Source organism: Pteropus medius, unplaced genomic scaffold (assembly GCF_902729225.1).
Source record: "Pteropus medius unplaced genomic scaffold, Ma_sr-lr_union100, whole genome shotgun sequence".
NCBI classification, from domain to species: Eukaryota; Metazoa; Chordata; class Mammalia; order Chiroptera; family Pteropodidae; genus Pteropus; species Pteropus medius.
The window spans coordinates 3,217,428-3,242,092 of NW_024345481.1; the positions used below are offsets into that span (position 1 = coordinate 3,217,428).

Consider the following 24,665-nt stretch of genomic DNA (forward strand, 5'->3'; position numbering starts at 1 on the left):
TTTCTCTCTGGTTACGCTATCATTCAGAATACGGAATTACAGACATCTGATGGTGAGCAATGTGAAATGTTTTTAATCTTTTAAAAACTGATTGATCTTAACGATCACTTTCCGCTTTCTGGCGGAGCAGCTCAGCCAATCAGAGAGAGATTCAGAGGAAGCGGGGTCCAACACGGGTGCTAGAGAGGTCTGGGAGAATATGCCCAGACAATGCCTGAGTCAGGAATGGGACTCAGCCACTTGCTCACAGATGTGACATTGACCACTCAATCCCTCTTCCCTCCAACTTTAAAGAGACAAAGCACTTTGGAATTTTATTTAACAGACAACAACTAAAGGTGATTTTAAATAACACCTCCGTCCTAGGACAGAGCCGTGCTCAGAAATGCCTCTAGAGTGAATTCTGGTTGCCTCCCCTGGAAGCTGGTCCCCACAGCACTCAGAGATATCTATCCAAAGGAAAGTGGCTATTGTCCTTTACTGAAGTCACCATGACCAGGTATCCTTGCCACAGCTGTTTAGCAATTAAAGCCTGCTTTGGCATCTGAGCATCTGAGCATCCAGGCATGCCCAGCTCTGTCTGCTATCGCCAAGGAACTTCAGTGTCCAGAAGGAAATTTAAGATGATGGGAATAAAAAGATGGTGGCTCTAGTGATGCCTGGCTGTTTAGAGACAGCTTGAAAAGAGCTAGGAAGAAATAACACAAAGGTAGAAAAAACAGATGATGTTTTGATTTTTGTGGTCAAAGGAACCTCTACTTACTAGAATTTTTTCGACACTTCAAAGCTAAAGTTTAAAGCTATCTCCTTTCAGAAATCTTCCGATTGCCCTGCTGGAAGGGAACACCTGACATTTATAAGCTGCTTTTTGGTGGTGTTAACTCTGTATGGGCCTAATGTGTATCACCAGGGCACAGCTTTCTCAGTGGGAGATAGAATGTCGAAAGCCACTTTGTCACCAGGAAATGACCTTTCATCAAACAGTTTGTGTGGTCTCAAATAACATAACTTTTCTAAGCCTCATTTATAAAAAGGAGTTAGTAACGGTACATACCTGATTGTGATTGTGTAAAAAGTAAATAATTCAAGTAAAGTGGGTAGTATGCTGCTTAGAGCAGGGTACTCAAATAAAATAGATTGGTAAGTGTGTGTGTGTATGTATATTTTTTTTCTCGTAACATTGATAGTATGCTATCCTAGGGCTGCCTGAATAAGATGAAAGAAGAAAGAGCAGGGCCTGGCACACGTTTGAAATACTTACCTTCTTCCTCTCTCCCTTTCCTTGTCTCTTGTCTATGCAGTTTTTGTGTGTCCTCATCCCAAGAGAACCTGGCTACGAGGTAGGGAAACCAGACAAGAAAGCATGTTCCCCGTAGTCAAATGAGTTTACAAATGCTTTCTTGTCACAATATGCTGGTTGCTGCAATCCCCTTTGTTATTCTAGAGAGGATACTAAGTGATTTCATAGTCAAGATCTTTGGTTTACAGCAACATCTTTCCCTTTAAGCAAAGACTACAGGCTGATTGACAGATTACACTAGAATGGATCCAGAAACATCTTAGGTACTGTGCAGAATACAGCATCTTGGTACATGTTGCTAAGGTACCCTTCCCTGAGTTTCTAGGGTAACTGGCATCTCCATACCCAGGTTTGTATTCAGGCTATTCTTAGTATGATGATGACAGTCTGTAATTCTTTTAAGTATTCACGGCTTTGCTGCTTTCCTTCCTCACTGTCCTCTCTCTCCACAGACTTTTACGAACTGGCCCCAGCACTCCTTCAAATAGCTCCCAGAGGACAGCGTGACCTTCCAGCTTCCCCAAGCAGCACGTTCTCACCAGACCTGCCGCAGCTCCGCTGCATTTGACAATGGTGAGAGCACCCTGTTCCTTCTGAAGCCTCGCCCTCTGTCAGCCTCTTTGGAATTACACCCTGGGTTTCCTCCTCCCTCGCCCATCCTTTGTTGCCTCGTTTGTCCCTTAAATACTAGCTTTCCCCAAGGTTCTGCCTCGAGATACATTCTTTCCTTGCTCTATATATTTATTCTTCCTTGACTCTGTCCGCTGACATGCTTATTAAAATAATGGACCAATGCAGAAAAGCCTAATGGAGAAAACTTTAAAAATCACACAAAACGTCAGAGATAACATTTGTCATCTTTTTTCTATATGTATGTATATAGTTGCGTGATTTTATAAAAATTGGATCACTCTGTTCATGTGTTTGATAGCGAGCTTTTAAAAACTCAATAAAATAATATGGCTTAAATGTTATAGGATTTTTACCATGATTTTAAGTGTACCGTATTGTATTAGTTAGCCAGCACTGCCATGACAAAGTGCCACAGACTGGGTGGCTTAAATAACACAAATTTATTTTCTGACAAGTCCAGACGCTAGAAATCTGAGATCAAGAGGTCAGCAAGGTTGGCTTCTTTCCAGGCCTCTAGCCTTGGCTTACGGATGGCTGACTGTCTTCTTTCTGTCTTCCCATGATCTTCCTCTGTGTGTGTCTGTGAAAATGGATTAGGGCCCACCGCGATCGAAGACATTATCCTCAAACACAGCCGCATTCTGAGGGACTGAAGGTTAGGACTTGAACATATGACTTCCGGGGGTGAGGCGGGTGGCACACTTCAGCCTGTAACACATATATTTTTAAAAATAATTCTTCACTCATGCCATTTTTTTTTTTTTTTTTACATTTAAATGACTCCATGGTCGTCTTTCATCCTTGGTTTTGAAATTTTCTTTTCGTCTCTTTGATCGAGGATGAGTAGAGTTTCGGTAAAAGTCCAGGCTAAATGCCAGCTTCTCTCGTGAAACTGTCCACAATTAGCTATTCCTTCAGCTGTGGCACTATGCTCCACTGTGTGCGTCATCCTCGTGGCAATTATTCCACTCTGCCCTGGGGGGGAGCCCTTAGTCACCTTTTGGTCACTACGCTTAGCATCAGAGGCTGGTTCTCACTTATTGTGTATAGCATATATCTGGGACTCTGAGAATGGATGAGTAAGGGATAGTTCATCAATATTACTCAAATTTACCTTGGGTACCCAACAGTTTTATGGTTTGAACATTACATTTTTCATATTATTTAGACTCCTTTTGTCTTTTTTCTTCTCAGTTCTCCCATTTCATACTCCTTTTTTCAGCCTATGAGACATTTTTCAAAAGTTTGCCTCAAGCTCACTCAATACTGGTGTTAACCTAGATAGATCAGTTTCACTGTTAATATACTGAAGTTAAAAAAATGGAATTTTTATTAGCCAGTTTCCCTTTTGCCAGGAGGATAGTAGATATTGAGATCAAGTAACGTGGTTAAGTTTTTCTTGTGGTGATGGCTGTACATGTGGACAACGCCATCATGGGGGCCTGACAAATATGAATGTATAACTTAGCACTTTACCCTATTGATGCTTTACTAGTGAATTAAACACACCTTCCTTCTTTTCCCGGTCTCCCTTCTAACCTGACGGCTCCTACATTCCACCTAAACCTCAATAATCAACCCTGCTAATAAAGCGCTGCCCTATATTTTGGTAAGTGAATGTAGACCTCCCTCATCACTGGAGGACAAGGCCAGAAATGGACTCATGAACTATAGGATAGGAAATGTCAAAAGAAAAATTCCCTTACATTTGGTGGTTTCCGGAGGATGGATTTTCATCCAAGAAAACTTATTGTTTGAAAACTCTCTTATTCATTTCTAAACAAATCAGGGTATAGAAGTGAAAAGGAATTCTGTTCTTCCAAAAAAAAAATTAAGAAATATTGCAGCATTATAAAAAAGTTTAGATGATAAAAATATAATAATCTCCCCTGTATCAACCGTACAGCTTAAACTCCAGATCCTCTTTTTCTTCCTTTCCCCCTCTTTCTTTTTCAGAGAGAACAAATATCTTGAACCCTGTGTTCAGCATCACTTTGGATATTTTTCTGGAAATTTACTATATACATGTATACAACCATAAACAAGATATCCTGTTATATTTCATATAAAAGACATAATATATGTATATAACATTCATCAAATTTCTCCTTTCATATTTTCAAAATTTACATGTTTATTCTTATAGTTCTAATTTTCCCATTTCACTCTGTATAATATTCTAGTGTATGAATAGTCCACAATTTATTTATCAAGTTTCCTACTAAAGGATATATATGTTGTTTTAAATTTTAATTTGTTTACTCTTTAAAAACACAGTGCTCAGTGAATGCTCTTGTACCTGTCTCTCCTGAATGGTACTAATGCACCTATTTAGATGCAGCGGATAAGAGTTCCATTGTTTCACCTCCTCGCCAGCATTTAGTATTGTTTCAACTGTGGTTTTTCATTATTATCAACATTTACTACTGAATTTTGCACTACACAATGGGGAGGAGAAGTATTCAAAGATGCTCAACAAACGTCCCTCTCTTATTTATTCAGGGAGGGATTGTAATCCAGTTGAGTTGGGTAGGAAAAAAGGCAATTTGAGGAAGTCCTTACTGTCCCTTCCGATTTCAATTTAACTACCAATTTCTAAACTTCTACTCCTATCTTCAATAGTAAACTGCTGAGACTTAATGGGTGACCTAGCCTCTGACCTTCTCAGTATCCAGACAGGAAGTCAGCGTAAGGCTCTTCTCCTCTGAGTGAGGGAGTGTGAAGACCAGAGGTGGAGAAACTGGATGAGCATAAGGAAGGTCTTTCTGGAAAGAGCATGGTCCGAGGAAACCCACTGATCCGTAGGAGAAACAGCAGCACTGTGCTTTGTTAGTTTCCCTAGCAGGACACAATCGATCATGTATCTGCAGAACATTTATAAAAATCTACCATGAAGTTTCCACTGCCAGCCGTGACAGAATAACTGGTACCTAGCAGATATATCCCTCTCTCCATAAGTGGTTAGCAAACTAATTAAAATGTATGAATTAGCTGTTTTTGATGTTGAACAACAGGCAGAAAATGAAGCATCGCAATCATCTCAGCTGTTTGCCATGGACCATGGTAAGGGAGAAGGGGCCCACACTCCTGTAGTAGTCAGTCTGCTATGGCAGCTGGAGCTTGTGAGACAGAGTATCAGAATAAAGGAATCTGCACATAAAAGGAGCCCTAAAAATCTGTTTAGCGATCTCCCTACCTCTTTAACCATATACTGAACTGTAAATGCAAGAGCAAGATGCCATTAGGCCTGGAGATTGCACATTGCTGAGACACATAGGAATTCCAACCATCCAGAGTGGAGAGACCTCCCTGAACATCCATTCCAAAACTCAACATTCTGTGGACAGGGTTACTCTAGCCCTAGAGTAAAGACTACTCTAGACTCACACTACAAAGTTTAAAAGCAAACCTTAAAAGACTCAAGCTGCTCTGTCAGTAAATTAACTGTAAGAAAGGAAAAAAACAATCTAAAGTAAGAAAACAAAATCCATAAATCCATACTCTCAACGATGTAGTATTAATAATGTAAAGAAACAATAAAAATTTACTAGACATATGAAGAAGCAAGAAAATGTGATCCATGAACAAGAAAAAAAAAACAATAGATATCAACCATGAGATAATTCAGATGCAGGAATTAACAAACAAGGACTTTAAAAGAGTACTCATAAATATGTTCAAGGACTTAAAGAAAAATATGATCACAATAATTAAACAGATGTACAAAGCTTGGCATTAAAGAAAAACTCTAAGAAGGAATCAAATTAAAATTCAAGAACTGAAAAATAAAGTATCTGAAACAAAAAATTCTTTGCATGGATTTAATGGCAAATTGGAGATGACAGAAAGTGTTAGTGAACTTTAAGACAGATCTGACAAACCACACAAAAAAGACTTTTTAAAAAGTAAATACACAGAGCCTTATTAACCTGTAGGACAGTATCAAGCAGTTTAACAAATGTGAAATTGCAGTCCCAGATGAGAGGAGAAAAAGAGAATGGGGCCACATACACTTTTAAAAAATAATAAGCAAACATTTCCCAAACTGTGTGAAAAATAAAACTTTACTGATCTAAGTAGTTCTTAAACTTAAGCAAGATAAACAAAGAAAACAACACCTGGACACATCACAGTCAAACTAAAACACAAAGTCTTGAGTGTAACACTTTTTATGATCTATCACATATTGGGGAACACATGTAAACACTTTCAGCAAACCAGAATAGAAGAAAACCTCCTCAACCTAAAAATGGGCACCTATAAAAATCCTAAAGGTAACATCATATGTAATAATGAAATATTTGATGCTTCCCTTCCAAGTTTGGGAACAATGCAAAAATGCCCACTCTTTTTGGGGGGGTCTGATTTTAAAAAGAATAAATTGTAAATAATTATTTAACTCTAGTTTGCTGGTTTGCTTTTCGTGGTGACATGGGTTAGCAATCCTGCAACCTTTTTTTGTATTCTAGGCTTGAGGAAATGAATAAATATATTGAGGACAATGGGAGGAAGGAGCTACAAATATGGGAAGTGAGAAGCATGCTATATAGCCTGTAGTTTTTTACTGGAATTGCATGTTTCATTTTGAAAACACACATTTTAACATTGAAAAAAGTAAATATACATGTCTATGTTTTTATAGAGATAGAAATAGATAGAGATATATAAACATGCACATTTTTTCCACTAAAAGGAATTAAGACCCCTTGGAGAAATGACAGATTTCAGGGCTGAGACAGAGAAAGTACAGGATGAGCCTGGAACATCTGTTTGAGTCAGTTAGTAGGGAAGCAAGAGCTCAAAGAATGATTGGCTCATGTCAAATTATACGGGAATTAGTGCAAAGGGGCTCTTGCCAGCCAAATCTGGAACAATTTGAATATCATAATAACTATTGATAATAATAGATATAACCTATTAAATAATATAAGTATCCATGAGGCCATACTGATACAAATAAACCAGGGAATAAATACATAAATGGGGAAAGAGGGAAAGGTTTTCCTTATCATACCATGCCAAGAAAGCAGGGGGTGGGGACACGGTAAAGAAGAGATAGTGAGAGGGGGAGAAGAAGAGAGAGGGGGAGAGGTCAAGAGAGAGAGAATGACAAAAGAAAGAAGGAAGAAGAAGGAAGGAAAAGGAAAGGGAGAAGGAAGAAGAAGAGGAGGGAGGAGGAAGAAAAGAAGAAGCAAAAGAAGAAAAAGAAAGGAAGGAAGGAAGGAAGGAAGGAAGGAAGGAAGGAAGGAAGGAAGGAAGGAAGGAAGGAAGAAAAATAGAATTAGAAAATCAATAGATATTAAAATTAGTGAGTAAGCATTTGATGAAGAACAAGGTACTTAGACTTTGTAATTACTAATTACAAAGGAAAAACAACTTTATATTGGGAAAACCCACTGAAATCATCTTACATCAATGATCAAAATGAACATCACAGATATTGGGACAAACCAACATCACTTCAGATACTTCTACCAAAAATGTGTAATCTGATTTTTTCCTAACTCATCTAAAAGAGTGAAACAGAAAAGTTGAAAACAATCCTAGTTTGTTAACAAAAACCTATATCTACAATGTTCCAGAAAAGATGTAAGATAACTAAAGTATAAGTTACTATGTTATATTCTGAAATAATTTTAAACCCAGAAATAAGTTTGTACCAGAACATAGTAAAATGTCTTTAAGGCAAAATATTATTATAGGGACAACACAAGTTATAAAAACGAAAATTTCTAGAAAGTATATTTGTACTCCTTATCTTATTAAATAACCTATAATTAAGAATATCCCTGATAATTTTACAACCCGAGTAGGAATAATCTTCAGATTTTACTAAAATATAGTTAGGCAGATGTTTGTGGGTAGGCGAGAAGACACATTTTTTCCTGAATTAGCAACCAGTCGATTGACCCCCAGAAAAAATCTTCATGACTAAGTAGATACTCTCATGGAAGTCTCAACTTCCCTTTGAAAGAAAATGATATAAACAGTGAAAACTGCTAAAAAGAGGGAGACTAATAAAAATATGATTACTACTTGCACATGAATTTACTATTTACAAGGCAATTTCACATATTTTTTTGAACTCCCAACCAACCTTTGCAGTCAGTGGGTTTCGGTTATCATCCATGAGGTTTTTATTTGCCCAAAATGCCAAGGATGCCAAGAAAAATCTGTTCTTGGACCTGGTTTCCATGTATTCAGAGAATAAATGCAAGTCGAATAAGTTGCATTCCTGAGTCGCTTTCGTTCAGAAATAGCATTAGACATTTCTCAAAAGTCAATCTTTATCAAAGAGACAAAAAGTTTCTGAAATCCACTTTGAGTAGTACTTTTAGATGAGATAAGTGTTTCTTAGTTTTGCTCACATCCTTTGAGGAGCAAATGGGCAATGACTGTGCAGATGTAGGTACCATGGAAACGGAGGCTGGATTCTTGCCTTTGGGACCAGACTTGCAGACCTCGGGGTTGGACGTTCCAGTGTCTCCTGTCCGGGTTTACTTTGAGGAGTGGTGAACTTGTTTCTCACGGCCGATAGGAAGCTTCTCCTTTTACCATTATGTTTACTGTTCTGGCGCATGTTTGGTAAGTCATCAACGAAATGGTTTGGGAACCTTCGCCCTTCACAATTTTTGCTTCTCGGAAACTGAGTGCATACTTCTTTGCCTCTCAGTTAACAAGTGTCTGTATTTTGGGTGTCAGTTTTGGCTTGGGCTTCAGGCACATTCCAGATTTATCGAGCACCTGCAGCTGGAATCGGTATGGACATGCTCCTTCAAAAAGCTCTTATCGGTGTGCGAGGACCCGTGGGCCCAGAAGAAGCAGCGGGCCTGACCCAGGCGAGTATCTTGTGCTTCAGCAATGCTGCCTGCATGCACATGGCTGAAACCTGCTTACAGTAAGTCCTGGATTTCACTGTGGGGAAATGCCAGACAAACCCAAACTGAGTGACATTGCACAAAATAAATGGTCTGTAATTTTCTAAAATATCAAGAGCAGGAAACTAAAAGAAAGGGGGTGTGGAAAGGTTCCATAAGAAAGGAGAATCAAAGTACCTGTTGACTAAGTATGATGGTGCCATGTATGATCTTGAACTGGGAAAAATTAACTATAAACGACATTGTTAGGACAACCGATAAAATTGGAATATGGGCTGTATATATATTTGCTCATAATTAAACGAGCCTGGAGAAAGACATGTACCAAACTGTTAACATTAGTTGCTTGGGAAAAAGTGGGGCTGGAGGGTTAAGAGGAAAAATACTGTTGTTATAAAAAAATAAAGCATACAGGATGAAAGCATGCATGACATCATTCCATTTTTGTTACATGACACAGATATATTCATACATGTGTATCTATGCCTAAATGAATTATATAAGGATGGGTAACAAAACGTTAATGGTTGTTAAGCTAATGGGAATTTGAACAACTTTTCCATTTTTAACATTTATGTGTAATATAATTTCTTCTTTTTTATAATACAATTTTTTTCAATGCAATGTATTATTTTTATAAAAATACTAAAAGGTAATTTTTTAGTGTTAAAAAAGGCAAGAAAAAGTCACTTGGGGAAAATTACAAGAAAACTTTGAATTAAATTTTTTCCGTCTCGTTCTTTGTAGTGTGAGTCTATTCTTTTAAACGTGTTTTGACACAAGATTTTTCCCAGATGTGCTGAGCACATGTAAAAACGGGAGCAGGCTCTCTGGGTTGGAAGGAATTAAGGTGGCTGGTTTTCTGAGGAATTTTGTTGGTGTGGAGGTTTCAGCAGTTACTTCCTGCCATTTTAGAACTCTCAGAGGAAATCCCTTTCTGGTGATTTCAAAACTCTCCTTCTAGGACCATGTCCCTTTGACCTCCACGTACTTTGACCACACTGAGTGCACACTCCTCCTGGCCCCGGAAGGTATATACATCACATAAGGTCCTGGGATCTGAGTGTCGTCTCCCTTCTCCACGGATAAGATCATACTTCCTCTCGGCTGCCTGGAGGTATTCTGAAAATTACCGAGGTGGGTTTGTGGAATGCTTTGAGCTTCTCAGATGAAAGGAACTAAGCTCTAATTTTGTTGATAACATAATCCCTGTTGTCAGTGGATCCATGAGTCAGATGAGAACAGGGGAAGACCCACAGGAATCATAGACACTGCCAGCTGTCAAGGTAGGGCCAGCTTGGTGCTCATGGCGGTGATGGCTATGGAAGCTTTAGGCAGATGGTCAAATGTAAAGAAGGTAGAGTTAATGCTTCCAGAAGGTATTGTCAACTAATAACGGTTGGATTGGTGGATAAAGTCCAGCTTCCTTGCCCCTCAGGTAGGATGACTGTGAGGCAGGTTCTGTACCACTTCCCAGAGTTCCTGGAGGGTCTGAGCGTCAGCTGCCCACGGTGTAACGTGCTTATCGCGCAGGCTTCATAGGTTCCTTCCCCTCCCTATTGCACCTCCTCACTACCCTGGTGGTGTTTTCTGGAATCCCCTCCCAAGTAAACTACTTGCCCTTGAATCCTTGTGGAGTCTCCTCCAACTAGAAACATCACGTGTTTTTCCACCATTCCCGTTTCTAAGATCCTGTCCTGTTTTGTTCTACCTATCCAAATTGTCACTGGCATCCTCACTTTGCTACAGCCTAGGCCTCATAGATTTCTCTTTCCTCTGAAATGAAGATTCTCTATTCAGCTGGCAGTTAGTCAGACATGGTATATTCTTTCTATTGTGTAACGCACTAGAGAAGAAAAAGTAGAAATCAGACACACATACCTGGCCTCGAATCCTGACTTGGGTACTTTCTAGCTGTGAAACCTTGGGCAAATCACCTAACTTCTTTGATCTTCAGTTTCCTCCTCTGTGAAATAAAAGTAATAATCTTTGCTTCATTAGACTGTCCTCTGGATTTAATGAGTTAAATATATAAAGAACCAGGGTAGGATATTGGCTAATATGAGAAAAGACTCTAGAAAAGATAGTTATTTTTATTGTATTAGTTTCTTTCTCATATGTCTTGATCTTGTCTCCTGAACTATATTGTAGCTTCTATGTCATATTTATCCTCTTTATCATACTGCTGTGCATATGACAGGCACTAAATAAATATGTTAGTTTTCTAAAGCTTTAAATCAGAGAAACTCTTTCAATTCAAGATTCATTTATGGATTACTTGTAATTGTGGGGCATTCTCAAGGAATTTTTAGCAGGTGGCTCCTTCTTGGGGCCTCAATTTCCTCCTATGCAAAACAAATGTTTTGGTCTTTAATTCTAGATGCACTGAGGTCCTTCCAGCATTATATTTTAGAATCCATATATTCCCTGAGGGCAAGTACTGTATGTTACTCTTTTTTCTGATCCCTTGACACTTAATACAATGCTGGTCACAGATTCAGCGACTTTCCAGTTCACGTAGAATCAATTCCAGAGGCCTCACCAGTCTTGTAACCTCTCAGCCTTACTCCTTTACTACGCACCCTGTCCCTCACTCCATTCCAGCCAGACATTTTTCTTTGCTCCCCACGAACTTTCTAGGCTTGATCTGCCTTGAGGCTGTTGTACCTGACGTTTTTCACCATTTGGTTCTCTGCTCAAATATCTCCTTCCACGAAGTCTCTGGCCCACTTGTTTCACTATCCCACAACTCCGTTGTTGTTGTTGTTGTTGTAGTCGCTCTCTGAAATTGTCTTATCATTTAGTCATTTATTTACTTTCATTGTTTGCATTTTATTTGCATTTATTGTGTGGTCTCTCCACCTCTCCCTCTAGCCCCAGTATACAAGCTTCTATATCCTTTTATACTCCTTCTGCTAAAATAGTACTTTAGCACCAACTAGGCTCCTAAATAAATAACTGTGAAATGAATGAGCTATACCACACCTTACAGAAGAGCTTTTAGGTGGTGAACTGAAACCCTCGGCTCTCATGCCAGCTTCTTGTGAACTGCCTCAGGTATGTGTCTGATGTGAATTAATTGACCTAGGTTTCAGCAAACACGGACTGAGAAGAAACAAGGAATTCCTGGGAAGACAACTGTAAACAATCGTATCAGCTTATCTAGAAACTTACTTATAATTTAGGTATAATTAAAAGAAATAATTCTTTTTATTAAGGAAAGTTTCAAACGTAAACATAAGCAGAAGTAACAGATAAGAATAGCATAACAGACCGCTTTGTACACTGTGGGGACAGACCCTAGAGTGGCCCTTCATCCCAGTGTCCATACCCTTGTGTGTATAATCCCCTCCCCTGAGTATATGGGAAACCTGTGACTTGCTTTTTCACCGATAGAATATGGCACATTTGATGTCGCCCTTGTGTGATTACTTTGTTATATAAGAAGATTCCATCTTGCTAGCAGACTCTCTGGAGATTCTCCTTGCTGGCTTGTTGAAGTAGCCATGTTGAGAAAGCCCACCTGACAATGAACTCCAGGTGCCCTCTAAGAGCTGAGAGAAGCCCCTGGCTGACAGCCAGCAAAAAGCCAAGGTCTTCAGTGCAATAGCTGCAGGGAAATGAATTCTGCCAGTGACCTGAGTGACGGGAAAGCTGATTCTTGTTCAGTTGAGCTCCAGATGGGAACACAGCCAGGCCAGCACCTGGATGGCAGGTGTGAGACCCAGAGCAGAAGACTCCAGGTATCTGGACACCTGTCCAAAGAAACTGTGAGATAATAAATCTGTGTTGTTTTAAGCTGCTAAGTTTATGCTAATTTGCTGCAATAGATGACTAATAATTTTCAACAGTTTCCTGATATTGATTCATTGATACCTTCATGTTTTTTGGAGGTGGATGGGCTGGAGTAATTTAAAGCACATGCAAATATTTAGATGTGTCCCTAACAGACGACTTTTAAAAAGCATAACCACGATGCCAGGAAAATTAGGGCTTAATTGAGAACAAGAACGAGAGCCTTTTTTAAAGCCATCAAGTCAATGGATCTAGTGTATTAACTAGACACACTCAAAAAAGTGCTTGTAATAAATCGAATAACATCCCGTTGATCACATGAGCTCAAGGACAGGAAAGTATATGAAAACTTTCACTTGAAACGTCTGAGGCTTGCCAGTTGTTTTCTTTTTTAAACATGCAGCCACAAAGTATTTAATTGTCCTCATAAGATGCTTGTCCATCATGCAACAGCTAAAACCACTGGAACCCAATTCCCATTGTATAAGATCCTACCCATTCCCCTAACCTGCTTTGGAATGGACGCTTGTAAATTCCGGTTTTTTCCCCATAACTCCTTATAATTTCATGTCATTCTCTAATTGCCATCCCACTACTTCTTCCTTACTATAGGAAGCTCTTCCTAACTGGTCCCAGTTCTTTTTCTCTTGGATAAACCAATCTCATCTCCCTTTGACACTGCTCACCCAGGCTTTGTAAGGGGAAATTCTCAAGGCTCTGGGTTCAATCCCCTCTCTACCGCCCCGGCGCTTTGTGATCTCTGGCTAGTAGGCGAGGGTTCTCTGAGCTGGATACAATCGTGTCTCGGAGGGTTGTGGTTAAGACTAGATGAAGAACGTGTGTAACGTGTTAAGTTCCTGCACAGAGAAGAAACGGCCAATCCCTACCATTCTCTTTGTTCGTTCTCCTTTCCAACCACCCAGCACCAGAAATGCCCAGCACCGTGCCTCTCCCGCCCTCGTCGCGGTGGATGCAGGGATTTGTAGTTTTTTGGTTCACAAGTCGTGTTTCCTCTCGGAGCCGGACCGCGAGGAGAACTACACATCCCAGTGGGCCGAGAAAGGAAAGTGGGGCTTGGAAAACCGAGCGTCCCCGCCCCGTTGCCTTCGCTGTCGGCTGTCCAAGGGCTGTGCCCACCACCGGAGGGCTCAGACCCCGCGGCAAAGCCAGGGAGGGCGTGAGCGCACGAGCGGAACGGCCGGGGCTGTCGGGCGGGGCGGGGACGCGCGGGCGGTCCCTCTGCTGCCGCGGGGGCTCCGGGGGAAAGGAGAGAAATAAAGCGAGCACATTCTGAGCGCCCATGTCGAAGGGAGGCAGCAGCCCACGCAGAGCCTGGCAGCAACGGGGCTTGTCCTCCGGGCGGGAGGCAGGAGCCCGGGCCGGAGGGGACCCAGACCGCTCCGCTCACCCGCTCTCCCCGCGGGAATCATGGAAACCCGGCCCCGAGTCCCCCGGCTGCAGTCCCCATCCCGGAGTCTGGCCTGTCTCGTGCCGTATCCCCCCATCCTGTTGCTGCCGGGGCTCCCCACCCCACTCCCGGACAGCAGTAGGGCCTCCCGCAACTCGACCACGCGCCCTGCTGGGGGAGGAAGTGGAAGGCCGGGGAGGGTCCCTTGTCTGCGCGGGTTCCTCAGGTCCCAGGGAGTAGCAAGAATGGGTTTCCGTGTCGCGGTGTGAGAGTGTGCGTGTGTGTCCCGAGGCGGCAGCCGCTGCCGGGAACAACCCGGGAGAAGCGGGGGCAGACAGAAGTGGACGGAGAGCGCACGCCGCAGCGGGGCCGAGCCGTCCTCCCGCTGTACCGGAGGGAGCCAAGCGCCCGACCCGGAGGGGACCGGGGCGGGGGCCCGGCCGGGCCGAGCCACTGCCGGGCTTCGCAGAGAGGAGGAGCGGGAGGAGGGGCCGAGCTGGCACGGCGCGGGCCACCGCCCACCCGGCCGGCAGGAGGCGGACCCGCTCGGAGCGCCGCGCGCGCGCCGGCTTGAGCCTTGCAAACAAGTGTCTGTGGCGCTCGCCCTGCGGCCCTGAGACGCGCTCCGCCGCCCCCCGGCGGCCCTCCTCGCGCCCGGCCCGGCCCCTATGGGGCAGGAGGGAGCCAGGGGCTCCTGGTCGCGCAGCCCGCGAGCCTCCGCCGCGACCCTCGGCTCGGGCGGTCCCGGCAGCTCCGCGCGGGGGCCGCGACTCGGCTCGGCTGCCAGGCGCGGCGGCGCGGGGTCGCAGCGCGAGCAGCTCCCGGGCTGTCGCCGAGCCCGCTCCTGACAGAATAACGTGCTTGGTGTCCCCACCCCTGGGAGGGGTTGCCGGTGCCACGAGCGGCCTCCCAGTTTCCATCGCTCTCTCCTGGGGAGGATCCGCCGCCGGGAGGAAGGATTAGAATAAACCTGGCTGAGGCGCAGAAGTGGCTCTCGTGGAACCCTGTGCCGCGGCCGCCGCCTCGTGTCCCCACGGGGCGCAGCGCTCGGGGGTCGGCGGGCCGGAGCCCAGGCGCGGCCGGCGGGCCGGGGGCGGCGGGACCGAGCGAGCGGCTGTGCGAGGGGGCGGGCGCGCGGCGAGCCCGGGACCGGCCGAGCGGTCCCCGGCGCCCCGCGGGGTCCCGGAGCCCCCGCACGCGGGCTGGAAGCGACTGAGGACTGCCGCCGCGGGCTGCGGGCGGGCACCGTCCCTCCAGGAAGGGGATCCGGCTATGACAGCTGGGCTCCCCGAGGGGTTAACCTGGGTGTCCTCCGCAAAGTTGTCGCCGAGCCCAGAACGCGCTTAGGCGCCGCGGCGCCGCGGCTCGGGGGGCGGCCGGGCGGCCGGCGGCGGTCGTGGCTCGGCGGGGCCCGCGCGGCCGGGGGGCTTCTGGGGGTGCGCGCCCCCCGCCGTCTGCCCTCGTGGATGCCTCCCGGCGGCGGCGGGCCCATGAAAGACTGCGAGTACAGTCAGATCAGCACCCACAGCTCCTCCCCCATGGAGTCGCCCCACAAGAAGAAGAAAATCGCGGCCCGGAGGAAATGGGAGGTTTTCCCGGGAAGAAACAAGTTCTTCTGCAACGGGAGGATCATGATGGCCCGGCAGACGGGCGTCTTCTACCTGACTCTCATCCTCATCCTGGTCACTAGCGGACTCTTCTTCGCCTTCGAGTAAGTGGCGGCGAAAGCTCCCCACGCCCGGCTCCCTTCGCCTCCCTCGACCCCCGCGCCTCCCCTCGCTACTTTCGTTTTCTAGAAGGCTTATCTGCTGAATATTGTTATATAATAACCGGCCTTCTGGCCCTCTTTTTCTTTTGAAGGTCTATTTGCTTCTCGGTCCCCAGAGATAATGCAGTTCTGGGTCGAGCTCTAGGAGTGAGGAGAGGGGAGTGGGGACACTTGTAAGGTGTGTTGGCCTTGTTGCTCCCAGGGGTTGGGTGGCACCTCGCAGGTGACCGATTCTTGGCGCCGACTCTACTGAGTTTGGAGACCAGCAAAACAGCCCAGATGTACCCTGCGGGAAGGGGCATGAGGCAGATTCTCAAGTCAGGGATAAATAGAATCGACTTCCTTCTAGCTCACAAGCTGTGGGGCTTCTTGTTAAGCTCAGTTGACTAATCCTTCGACATACCTTCGCTGAATAATGAAGAATCTTGTTTCTTCATTTAGGTTTCAAGGTGTAAGCCACCCAATGTGGCCTGGAAGGATAATTTCAGTTTTCATTTTCCTTAGATGTTCATTCTTGATCAACAATTTATGATTTACCACGAGGTTCCTTTTCTTTTTTTTTAAACCCCGAGGTTTCCAAACTCTTCAGTTTTAAAAAAGTTTCAACAGACTATGTTCCAAACAAACACTTTACCCTCCCCTCCCAATATTTGGGAACAGGTGAAAGGAGACTTTAGGCCTATTCAGGAAAAGTGACGCTGCCCGGCAACTTTCTGATTCCAGAAACAATACTTTGGGACTATAAGGGCTTTTTTTTTTTTCCTGGAAAAAAGTGCAAGTGAGTCTTCACCGTTTTCAGGAAAATCAAATTGGCCAGTAGCAACTATCTTTCTGCCAACTAATGAAAAATCTTCTTATTTATTAATGGTGTTAGATAAAGCAGTTTAACCACATTCCAGAAGCAATTTCAGTTGCTCTTGTGAGGTCCAACATTTGCAGTGCAGCTGCTTATGTCATTCCTGGTATCTTATGCTCAATGAAAGTTGTACCTATTCCCCCCAATTAAAAAAAAAAAGTGATATGTTCTTGGGAGTTCTTTGCGCTTCCCATATCCTGGTTATTCTGGGGCAGGACAATTTAATCTACTTCAGTTGGATAGGGTTAATTAAAACCTTTTGTGTTTCTTTACTTTTGTCTCTGATAAGTATTAATAGGCTCTGATTTTGTACCTGGAGTTTGATATTCCAAATGCTGTCTCAATCAGAATTGTAGGATGTCTTGACAGTGTAACAATGTAATAATTTTTACTTAAGGTCCTCTGACTCTGTGGGAAAACGCTTTGTACCTGGGCATCATGCTAAGATGAAGGCTTTTAACAGGACTGAGTTAGAACAGGTGAGGAGAGAGATCTCCGTTTGGGCCACACCCTCCCCTGCTTTCTCACACACAGGCCCTTTATTTCCACCTGTGTAGCTTCCAGGTCTCTCCTAGAAGTTTAACTTTCGTGCACAATCGTGACTAGTTGGAGTCTGTCGGGGGACCTGGGGATGGGATGGTAAGGCTGTGAAGAGGCTTTCGGAATGTTCCTTCTGCTGCTGCTGTTGCTCCCTGTGTCCCCGTCAGAAACCAGCCTCTTGTCCTCAGACCTGGGGAGCAGAGGAAGGGGCTACAGGTGCCTGATGAGTTTGCATTCTGAGACAACGGGATGATGATGCCATGTGTTTGCATGGAAGTACCATCCTTTTAATGGTGGCTTTCGTTAGAGGTGGTCTGTTACACAAAAAGTATTCACTATGTTCCGAATGTTAGCAGAGTTTTGAAGGCATCTGCATTGATGTGAGTGGAGAAAATGGGTTAATTTTGTGATTGTGTTGCAGAGCTTCAGCCACAAGTGTGTTCATGTAGGATAATGGTTATTTTATTTTCTGTATACATCCAAGTCCCCACCCCCCAGTTATTACTTACCATCTTTTATTGTCTTTGTTCAAACATTGCTTTTAACCAAACCATCATAAATTCATTTTCACTTCTTCATCTCTGTGAGTGTTTCTTCCAAGGGTTCCCCCGCAGTTCTCACTGGCAGGTCATCATGGGTCTTTTCTGCATGAGCACTGTGTTAACTGATGGCTGTAGGAATAAACACGTGCACTGGGGTTTTATTAGCTATTATTGGCTTCATTTTTATATCAGGCATGTGTGTATGTGCGTTTGCCTATGTGTGTGTGTTTGGTCTCCACGCGTGTTGCTTCAATTAGGCAATTTGATATTTCAAGAAGGTGGGCGCATCTTAACATGATGCCCCAGCTGAGAAAAATCATAGGGCTGTTCAGACTATAGAATATTATGGTTTGGCTACGAATATTTGTCACTGTATTGCTTTTAAGTTCTTTATCATTGCTAATGGCAGAGTGAGGTTAAATGACTTCGGCCCAAATTAATTTGAATAGGGACTCAGAGAAACAATTAGTTACATGCGTAGGTAATGAAATATCAACAGGCTAACAGATAAGAGATCAAGAGAAAAATGCCGGTTTTGTCTGCTTACTCCCTGCCTTCCTTCTGTCCTTCCTTTGGTTATTTATTGAGCGCATCCTATGTGGCAGCCTGTGGTCGCCTATTTTTATTAATTTCACATCTAGATAAATTTATTATTAGAATTCATTTTCAAACATCAGAGTCCATGCTTCCCCATATAGTTCCACAAAGGCAAAAATTCAAAATCTGGAGAGAAGACATGTAACTCCTGAAGTTAGTTTTAGACCTCCCTATCCCGCGACTCTGCTCCACGCCACCTCTCGTTCCTGACCCTGAACACATGGACAAGAAGTTGGTCCAAGAGAAGGGGATTTACTGGAACGCAGCAACAGGTGTTGATACTATTTTCAACCCTAGGAGAAAGGCAGGGTAGAAATTATTATTCCCACATTGGAGGTGAAGTGGCAGAGGCTTGGAAAGGTTAAACAGCCACCTGCAAGCACACACTAGTTAGTGGCAGGGCTTCTGGCTGCAAAGCCAGCACCCCTCCTACACACTGCGCTGCTCTTTCTTGAAAATAGGATAGTGGTTACAGGCATGGATATTTGGATGGACATATTCTGAGATTCTTACCAGACATATGACCCTGGGCAAATTATTTGACTTGATAAAGTCTCAGTTTCTGAATCTATTAAATGGGATTAAGACTATCTACCTTCAAATGTTATGAAGATGAAACGCAAAAAGGGTACTTAGTATGGTGTCTGATACATAAAAGAGAGTGTTCAATAAACAGTGCCTACGATGAGAGGAAACCTTAGAAGTAGCCTCTCTAGGACTCTGGTCACCCTTTTCTGAGAGCCTTTGAACGAGGGAGTATGTGGATCAATAAGCAAGCATGACAGTGATAGCATATTAGGGCCGAGAAAGTGCAGAACCGTGTAGTCTGTGGTGAAAGTAAAGACCTTCGTATGAGTCTGGGGAGTGGCTTCACTTTTGTCCCTTCAGAATGGGGTCCTCTAGGGATGTCTGGGGACTGCCCTTATCCAGACCCTGAGCAGGAACACTGAGGGAACCCACAAGAAGCGGGGACTGGGTTTCCTTTCCAGTTTGGAGCTATCATCTCAGAACCGTGACGACAGCCAAGAAAGCTACTTGAAGCAACCTGATTCAACTTTCTACTCTTTTCCAAGTAGGACAGGGCTGTTTGTCTTTGGCATTTTTTGTTCAGCATATGTGGAGTATGGATGTAAAGTGACAGCATTTCACAGCTGTATTTAAGAGGGGAGGGAGGATGTGGGTTGCAGTGCTACCGAGACAGTTCACTGCTCCTTGAGGGGCCGGCCCACCAAAGATTCACTGCGCTTTCCTCCTCCTCACATCCCCAGAATTGCAATTTCAAAAGATCATTGGACATTATCAAGCGTCTTCTCTCTCTCTCTCTGACGCACACGTATACACACACTGCATACTTTTACCTGCATACACACACATCATGCCTGCCTTTTACTGCCTTTTATATGCTTGTACACACACACACACACATACCTTTTTTGACCTGCTTTTGTTTAGAGTTGAAATTTTGTAAATGAAGCCTTTGGTTCTGAAATATTGACACTTCAAAGTTTCTTGATGACAGGGGTCAAGAAGGAGATGGCCTGGGAGGTCAGAGGAGGCTCATGTTTCCAGGAGAATTCCATGCGGTGAGAGGAGGCCTGCTCAGATCTTGGACCTGACTGTGTCCCAATTCTGTGCTGTCACCACGGACAGTTTGGAGATGTGACTGGGGCTGAAACACTTGACCATATGGACACATTCTTAAATTTCTCGTGACTAGAAGTCCATTGGTGATTTTTTTTAAAAAGCCATGTTTTCTCTTCTCTCTTCTTCCCCTCTTCCTTTCTTTTCCCCCTCTTTCCTTCTCTCCATCTCCCCTTCCCTTAGTTCCCCTTCCTTCTCCTTCTTTCTTTGGCTAACACCCATCTGAAATACAGTAAGTCCCGACTTAAGGTCATCAATAGGTTCTGTGACTTTAAGTGAAATGTATAACAAAACCAGTTGTACCATAGGCTAATTGCTAAGAGTTAAATTCCTAAGGCATCTCGTCAACATCATAATGAATGACACTGAACAAAGTGGCATTATTTGAGGACCTGCTGTAACTGATGAATAATTAGTAGTCAGTGGAACTGGCGTTATTTTTGCCTTGAAGATGGAACAAGGGATTGTCCTCCCTAAACAAAAGTGCCATTTCCAATAATTTCTCCCTTATGGATTGGAAATCCTTTATTTTCTAGCAGAAGGTATTCCCTTTATAGCATACAAGGACCTCATCTTATCTGTGCCGTTCAGAACTGCATTAAGTTCTCCACCAACTTAGAAAACATCTGGAAAGCATTTCATCTTCTTTTGGCCAAATTCCGGCCAAGCCGTGCATCATAGAACAGCCCGGGGTCGATAGCAGATGATAGTAATGGCCATGTGGACCCCCACCGCAGAACATTCGCCATTAGCATAGTAGATGTTTTCTTGGCTAACCAAGACTTCTATCTAGTTTTTCCTTATTTTTTAACTAAATGTTTTAAGCAAATAAAGTGCTCTGTGGTATATATGAATGTTACCTAACAACCACCAGCACCTAGATAAATTTCGCATTTTATAGGTTCTTTGGATACTTGAATTTATCTACTACAACTCTTAAGGATACTATTGACTACTTATGTTTTATTGTCTTCTCTCTCAGCTAGTGGGAAGTGATACCATCTTATGCATACAGGACTCCTGTAGGTTTCTGTAATAGGGTAGTGACGACGACGGTCAGTAATTTAATGGGCCATATCTACAGAATCTGGAGTTTTCTTTTGCAGTACAATGCAAGAGAATTTAGCAAGAGAATTTAAATTAAGGGTTTCATGGAAGTGCATTCATTCTTTTGTACCTGGGATTGTTAGGAGAGGGAAAACAGGGGTGGACAGTAGATACTTAAAATTAGTTTCAGCCAGGAATTTGGATCTGACAAAATGTCAGTTGGTCCAGGTAAGCGCTGGGGACCATCTTAACACTTATTGTTTAGTTTTTACTAAAAATATCCCCTTTTATTTCTGATGAGAAGGAAACTGTTATTTTTAGCATTTTCCTCTATATGCAGTGGGTCAGTTTTTTCCAGCTGATTTTTTTCTTGAGCTTTTATTTTCAACAGCAGAACAGTGATATGCCAAAATGTGGGTTTCCTGATATTTATCCTTCTTGGAGTTTGCACAGCTTCTTGGATCTGTGGATTAATACCTTGCATCAGTTTTGGAACTTTTTCATCCATTATTTCTTCAAATATTTCTTTTAGCCCCTTTTCTCTCTTTTCCTGGAAATCTGTTCATTTTTATATGATACTATTTTATATAGTCCCATATGTCTATATTTATTCCATTTTTTAAAAACGTTTTTTCTCTTAGTATTTTGGCTTAATTACTATTAATGTCTTCTGCTCTGTCCTGTCTATGTTGAGCCATTTTTGATACCTTATTTTTTATTTTGAACATTTCTATGTTTTACAAATAGTTTTTTATATAGTTTAAAACATAATTTCCATTATTCCACTGAAATTCCCCATCTGTTTCTGTCCATATTTGCTACTGTTTCATGTAACATATTTTTTGTAGTTATTTTAAAATCCTGGCCTAATGATTCCAACATCTGTATCATCTCTGGTCCTGCTTCTTTTGTCTATTCCTTCTCTTGACTACGGGTTATATTTTCTCTCTTCTTTGTGTACTTCATAATTTTTTATTGCATGAAATATTATATGTAAAAGAATTGTAAAGACTAGTAATTTAAAAGTACATGCTCTTTTTTCAGGCCACTGGTGAGTAGGCTGAGTCAATCTCATTTGTAATTGAAATGGATGTGGGTTTCACTGAAGCGTTAGATTAATTTCATCGAAAATGTTTTGAGGGCAGAATCAGGACTTTCTCCTTAGCAGAGATTGTGATCTTAGCCATTGCAAAATTCTGAAGATTTCTTTACACTTCGTTGGCTAGTACTAGCTGACCAAACAGGAAGATTTCTGCTTTTTAGCCAGACTACCAGCTTTTTGGGTTACTGGAGAAATTTCTTTGCTTTCAGCCCTGCCCCAGCATTCTACACCTCCGGACGTTTCTCTCAGTCCAGCTGTCTGATTCCAGCTTTTAGAAACTGCTGCAGTGCCCTGGGTAAAAGCCTGAAGTACCTAAGAGAGATTTGTTCAGTTTTGATGTTCTAATCTCTGCTTTACCCTTGGGCAAGGTCCCATGAGCATCAGAGCAGATGTCTCCCAACTCACCCCTTCTGCCTCCAGCCTTTGTGTACTCTTGCTGTGCGTTTGGTGACGATCTATGGGAAGGAGTTGGCTGGTGGTGCGGACTTACTCTGTGTCTGAGAGGTTTCTTAGAATTCTAATCCATGTGGGACAGTCCACATGTGGCCTTTAAACTTGGTTAAAAACTTCCTTGGCTTCTCCTTACTCCTGTGTATGGTGAATTTCTGTTCTTCCTGGAACTTTGCTAAGAATGAAAGCAGATGTTGAACTCTTTTCTTTTGGGAAGAGCTTGATACATTTAGGCTTTTTCACATCCTCAGTTCCCTGATATATTTTTTAAAAACTGTACTTTTGTAGCTAATCCGGCTTGTTCTCATTGCTAGAATAGGAGTGATTGCGCTTAGAACTTTCAATCTGTGATTTTTTAAAAACTTAATACTGTGTTTCTCATATTCATTTATGTTGGTGCATATATATGTAATTAGTTTTTATTACTATGATATTTGGTTTGTGTAAATATGCTCAAATATGTTCTTCATATCCTTTCTAATCTTTCTTTGATCTCTCACTGATTCTTGGTATTTACTATTAATTTTCAGGGTGGAATATGCAAGGATGACTCTTCATGGCTTTTGATTTCTTCTTAAGTGTGTCCTGGCAGTGACTATGCCATCCAGACCCAGTGCCGAGGTCTGGGTAACTGAGATTAGCATGAGGCTCAGTCTATTATATGCTTTTACATGATGAGAAAATATTTATTAAAGTGATAGATAAACCACGACTGTCAACTAATCATTGAAGTCATATACAATTAAGAGCAAGGTTTAAAGAGATATACATCCTTATGATAAGTGAGGTACTTTTATAAAAAATTTCTTCTTTATCTTCATAGTTTAATTTGATGCTAGTTTTTCATTGATTTTAAAAAGAAAGATTTAACTCTCCCCACCCCCTCACTTATAATACTCTGGGTTTGGAAGCTCTTCTCTGATATCATGCCTAGTTTAGACATAGCCCCTCAGAGTCCTTGGAATTAAGGTTCCGTTACCAACCTTTTCTCAGGCTTTAGTTGACAGTCCTGATAGAAGGGATTTCTGACCAGCCAGCCCTCAGCCCTTACAGACTCTTCTGTCTCCCTGATGCTGTCTGTGACAGAGAAAATCTCTTCCTCTGCCATGTTCAGCCCCAGAGTGAAGAGAAAGGTGACGGCTTTGTGTGTGTGTGTGTGTGTGTGTGTGTGTGTGTGTGTGTGTGTCTTGGCGTGTGCGCGCGCGTGTGTGTGTGTGTGTGTATGTGTTTTCATCTGTCCTTTTTCCTTAATTCCATTCTTTCAGTCCATAGATGTTAATTTAGACCTATCTTTGCCTCTACTTCCTTGGCCTGTCTCAGCTGAGAGCCAGCCTCCCATTAGGACAGACTTCCCTGTCCCTCATTAGAGATTTTCAAAGTAGACTTGCTTTCAATACTTCTGCTAGATAAGAAATGTTTTATTTTAGAACATTTTAAGCACATTTGGAGAGAACATATCATTTAAAAACAAGAATACAATAATCTCTATACATCTTTAAACTGGGTTTTAAAAACTGCTGACTTCAAAGTCCCTGAGGACCAGTCGTGCTGTTGAGAATCATCAGAATGCGATGGGCTGGTAAGGTGGCAGAAAAGGGAGGGAGTAGCCAACGGCCCTCTGCTGCTGGACGTGGTTTGCCTTAAGATAGCCTTATCAGCGGAGAAATGGTGGTCTAACTCGACTGGGAAAGAATTTAAGCTCCATAAGTTACACTGTCTGTTGGTGGTTTTCAGGCACTTCTCGCAAATACAGAGAGACAGCTTTTTTTTTTTTTTTTTAACACAAAGCACTAATCTGTTAGAGGAATTAGTTCTTCTTGCTGAGATGAGAAATTATTGCCTCTCCTCGTACATATAGTAGGAATAAAAGTGTGTGTTCCTGGCTACTGCCTTAACAAAGTCCACTGTTCTTTTTTATAGTCCTCCTCCCCCCGTTACTCTCCATGGTATGAGATTGTGATCACTTCCTCTTCATTTGAAACTTCTTCCTTTAGCTTCTAGTATGTTTGTTTTCTACTTACCTTGAGTTATTTCTTTTCCTCCTGTATTACGTCTGTTCTTTCCTTCTTGCCCTTTATTAATTTTGTTCATTCCCCTTCTGCCTTTCT

At 42.8% G+C, this 24,665-nt stretch overlaps 1 protein-coding gene and 1 long non-coding RNA gene across 9 annotated transcripts in view; one reads left to right on the forward strand and one right to left on the reverse strand.

The window, feature by feature from the left end:
- Positions 1–2,684: 2,684 nt before the first annotated feature.
- Positions 2,685–14,754, reverse strand: LOC120611415 (uncharacterized). 6 transcript variants are annotated; one of them, XR_005655177.1, is made up of 5 exons: positions 12,244–14,754; positions 11,797–11,895; positions 10,693–10,777; positions 3,640–3,709; positions 2,685–2,998 (listed from the first exon to the last, which is right to left on the reverse strand). It is a non-coding gene; the product is annotated as an uncharacterized LOC120611415 (long non-coding RNA). The 6 variants fall into 6 exon arrangements; XR_005655172.1 differs by lacking the exon at positions 3,640–3,709; XR_005655174.1 differs by having other exon boundaries at positions 2,685–3,709.
- Positions 14,755–14,967: 213 nt separating this feature from the next.
- The window catches only part of ZDHHC14 (zDHHC palmitoyltransferase 14), a 220,206-nt gene continuing 210,508 nt past the window's right edge, over positions 14,968–24,665 (forward strand). For 2 of the 3 annotated variants that reach the window (XM_039873872.1, XM_039873873.1), the window contains exon 1: positions 14,968–15,725. In XM_039873872.1, the coding sequence (XP_039729806.1) occupies positions 15,481–15,725 (245 nt within the window). In that variant the 5' untranslated portion in view covers positions 14,968–15,480. The remainder of the gene's footprint in view (positions 15,726–24,665) is intronic. The other variant, XM_039873874.1, reaches the window with a different exon arrangement.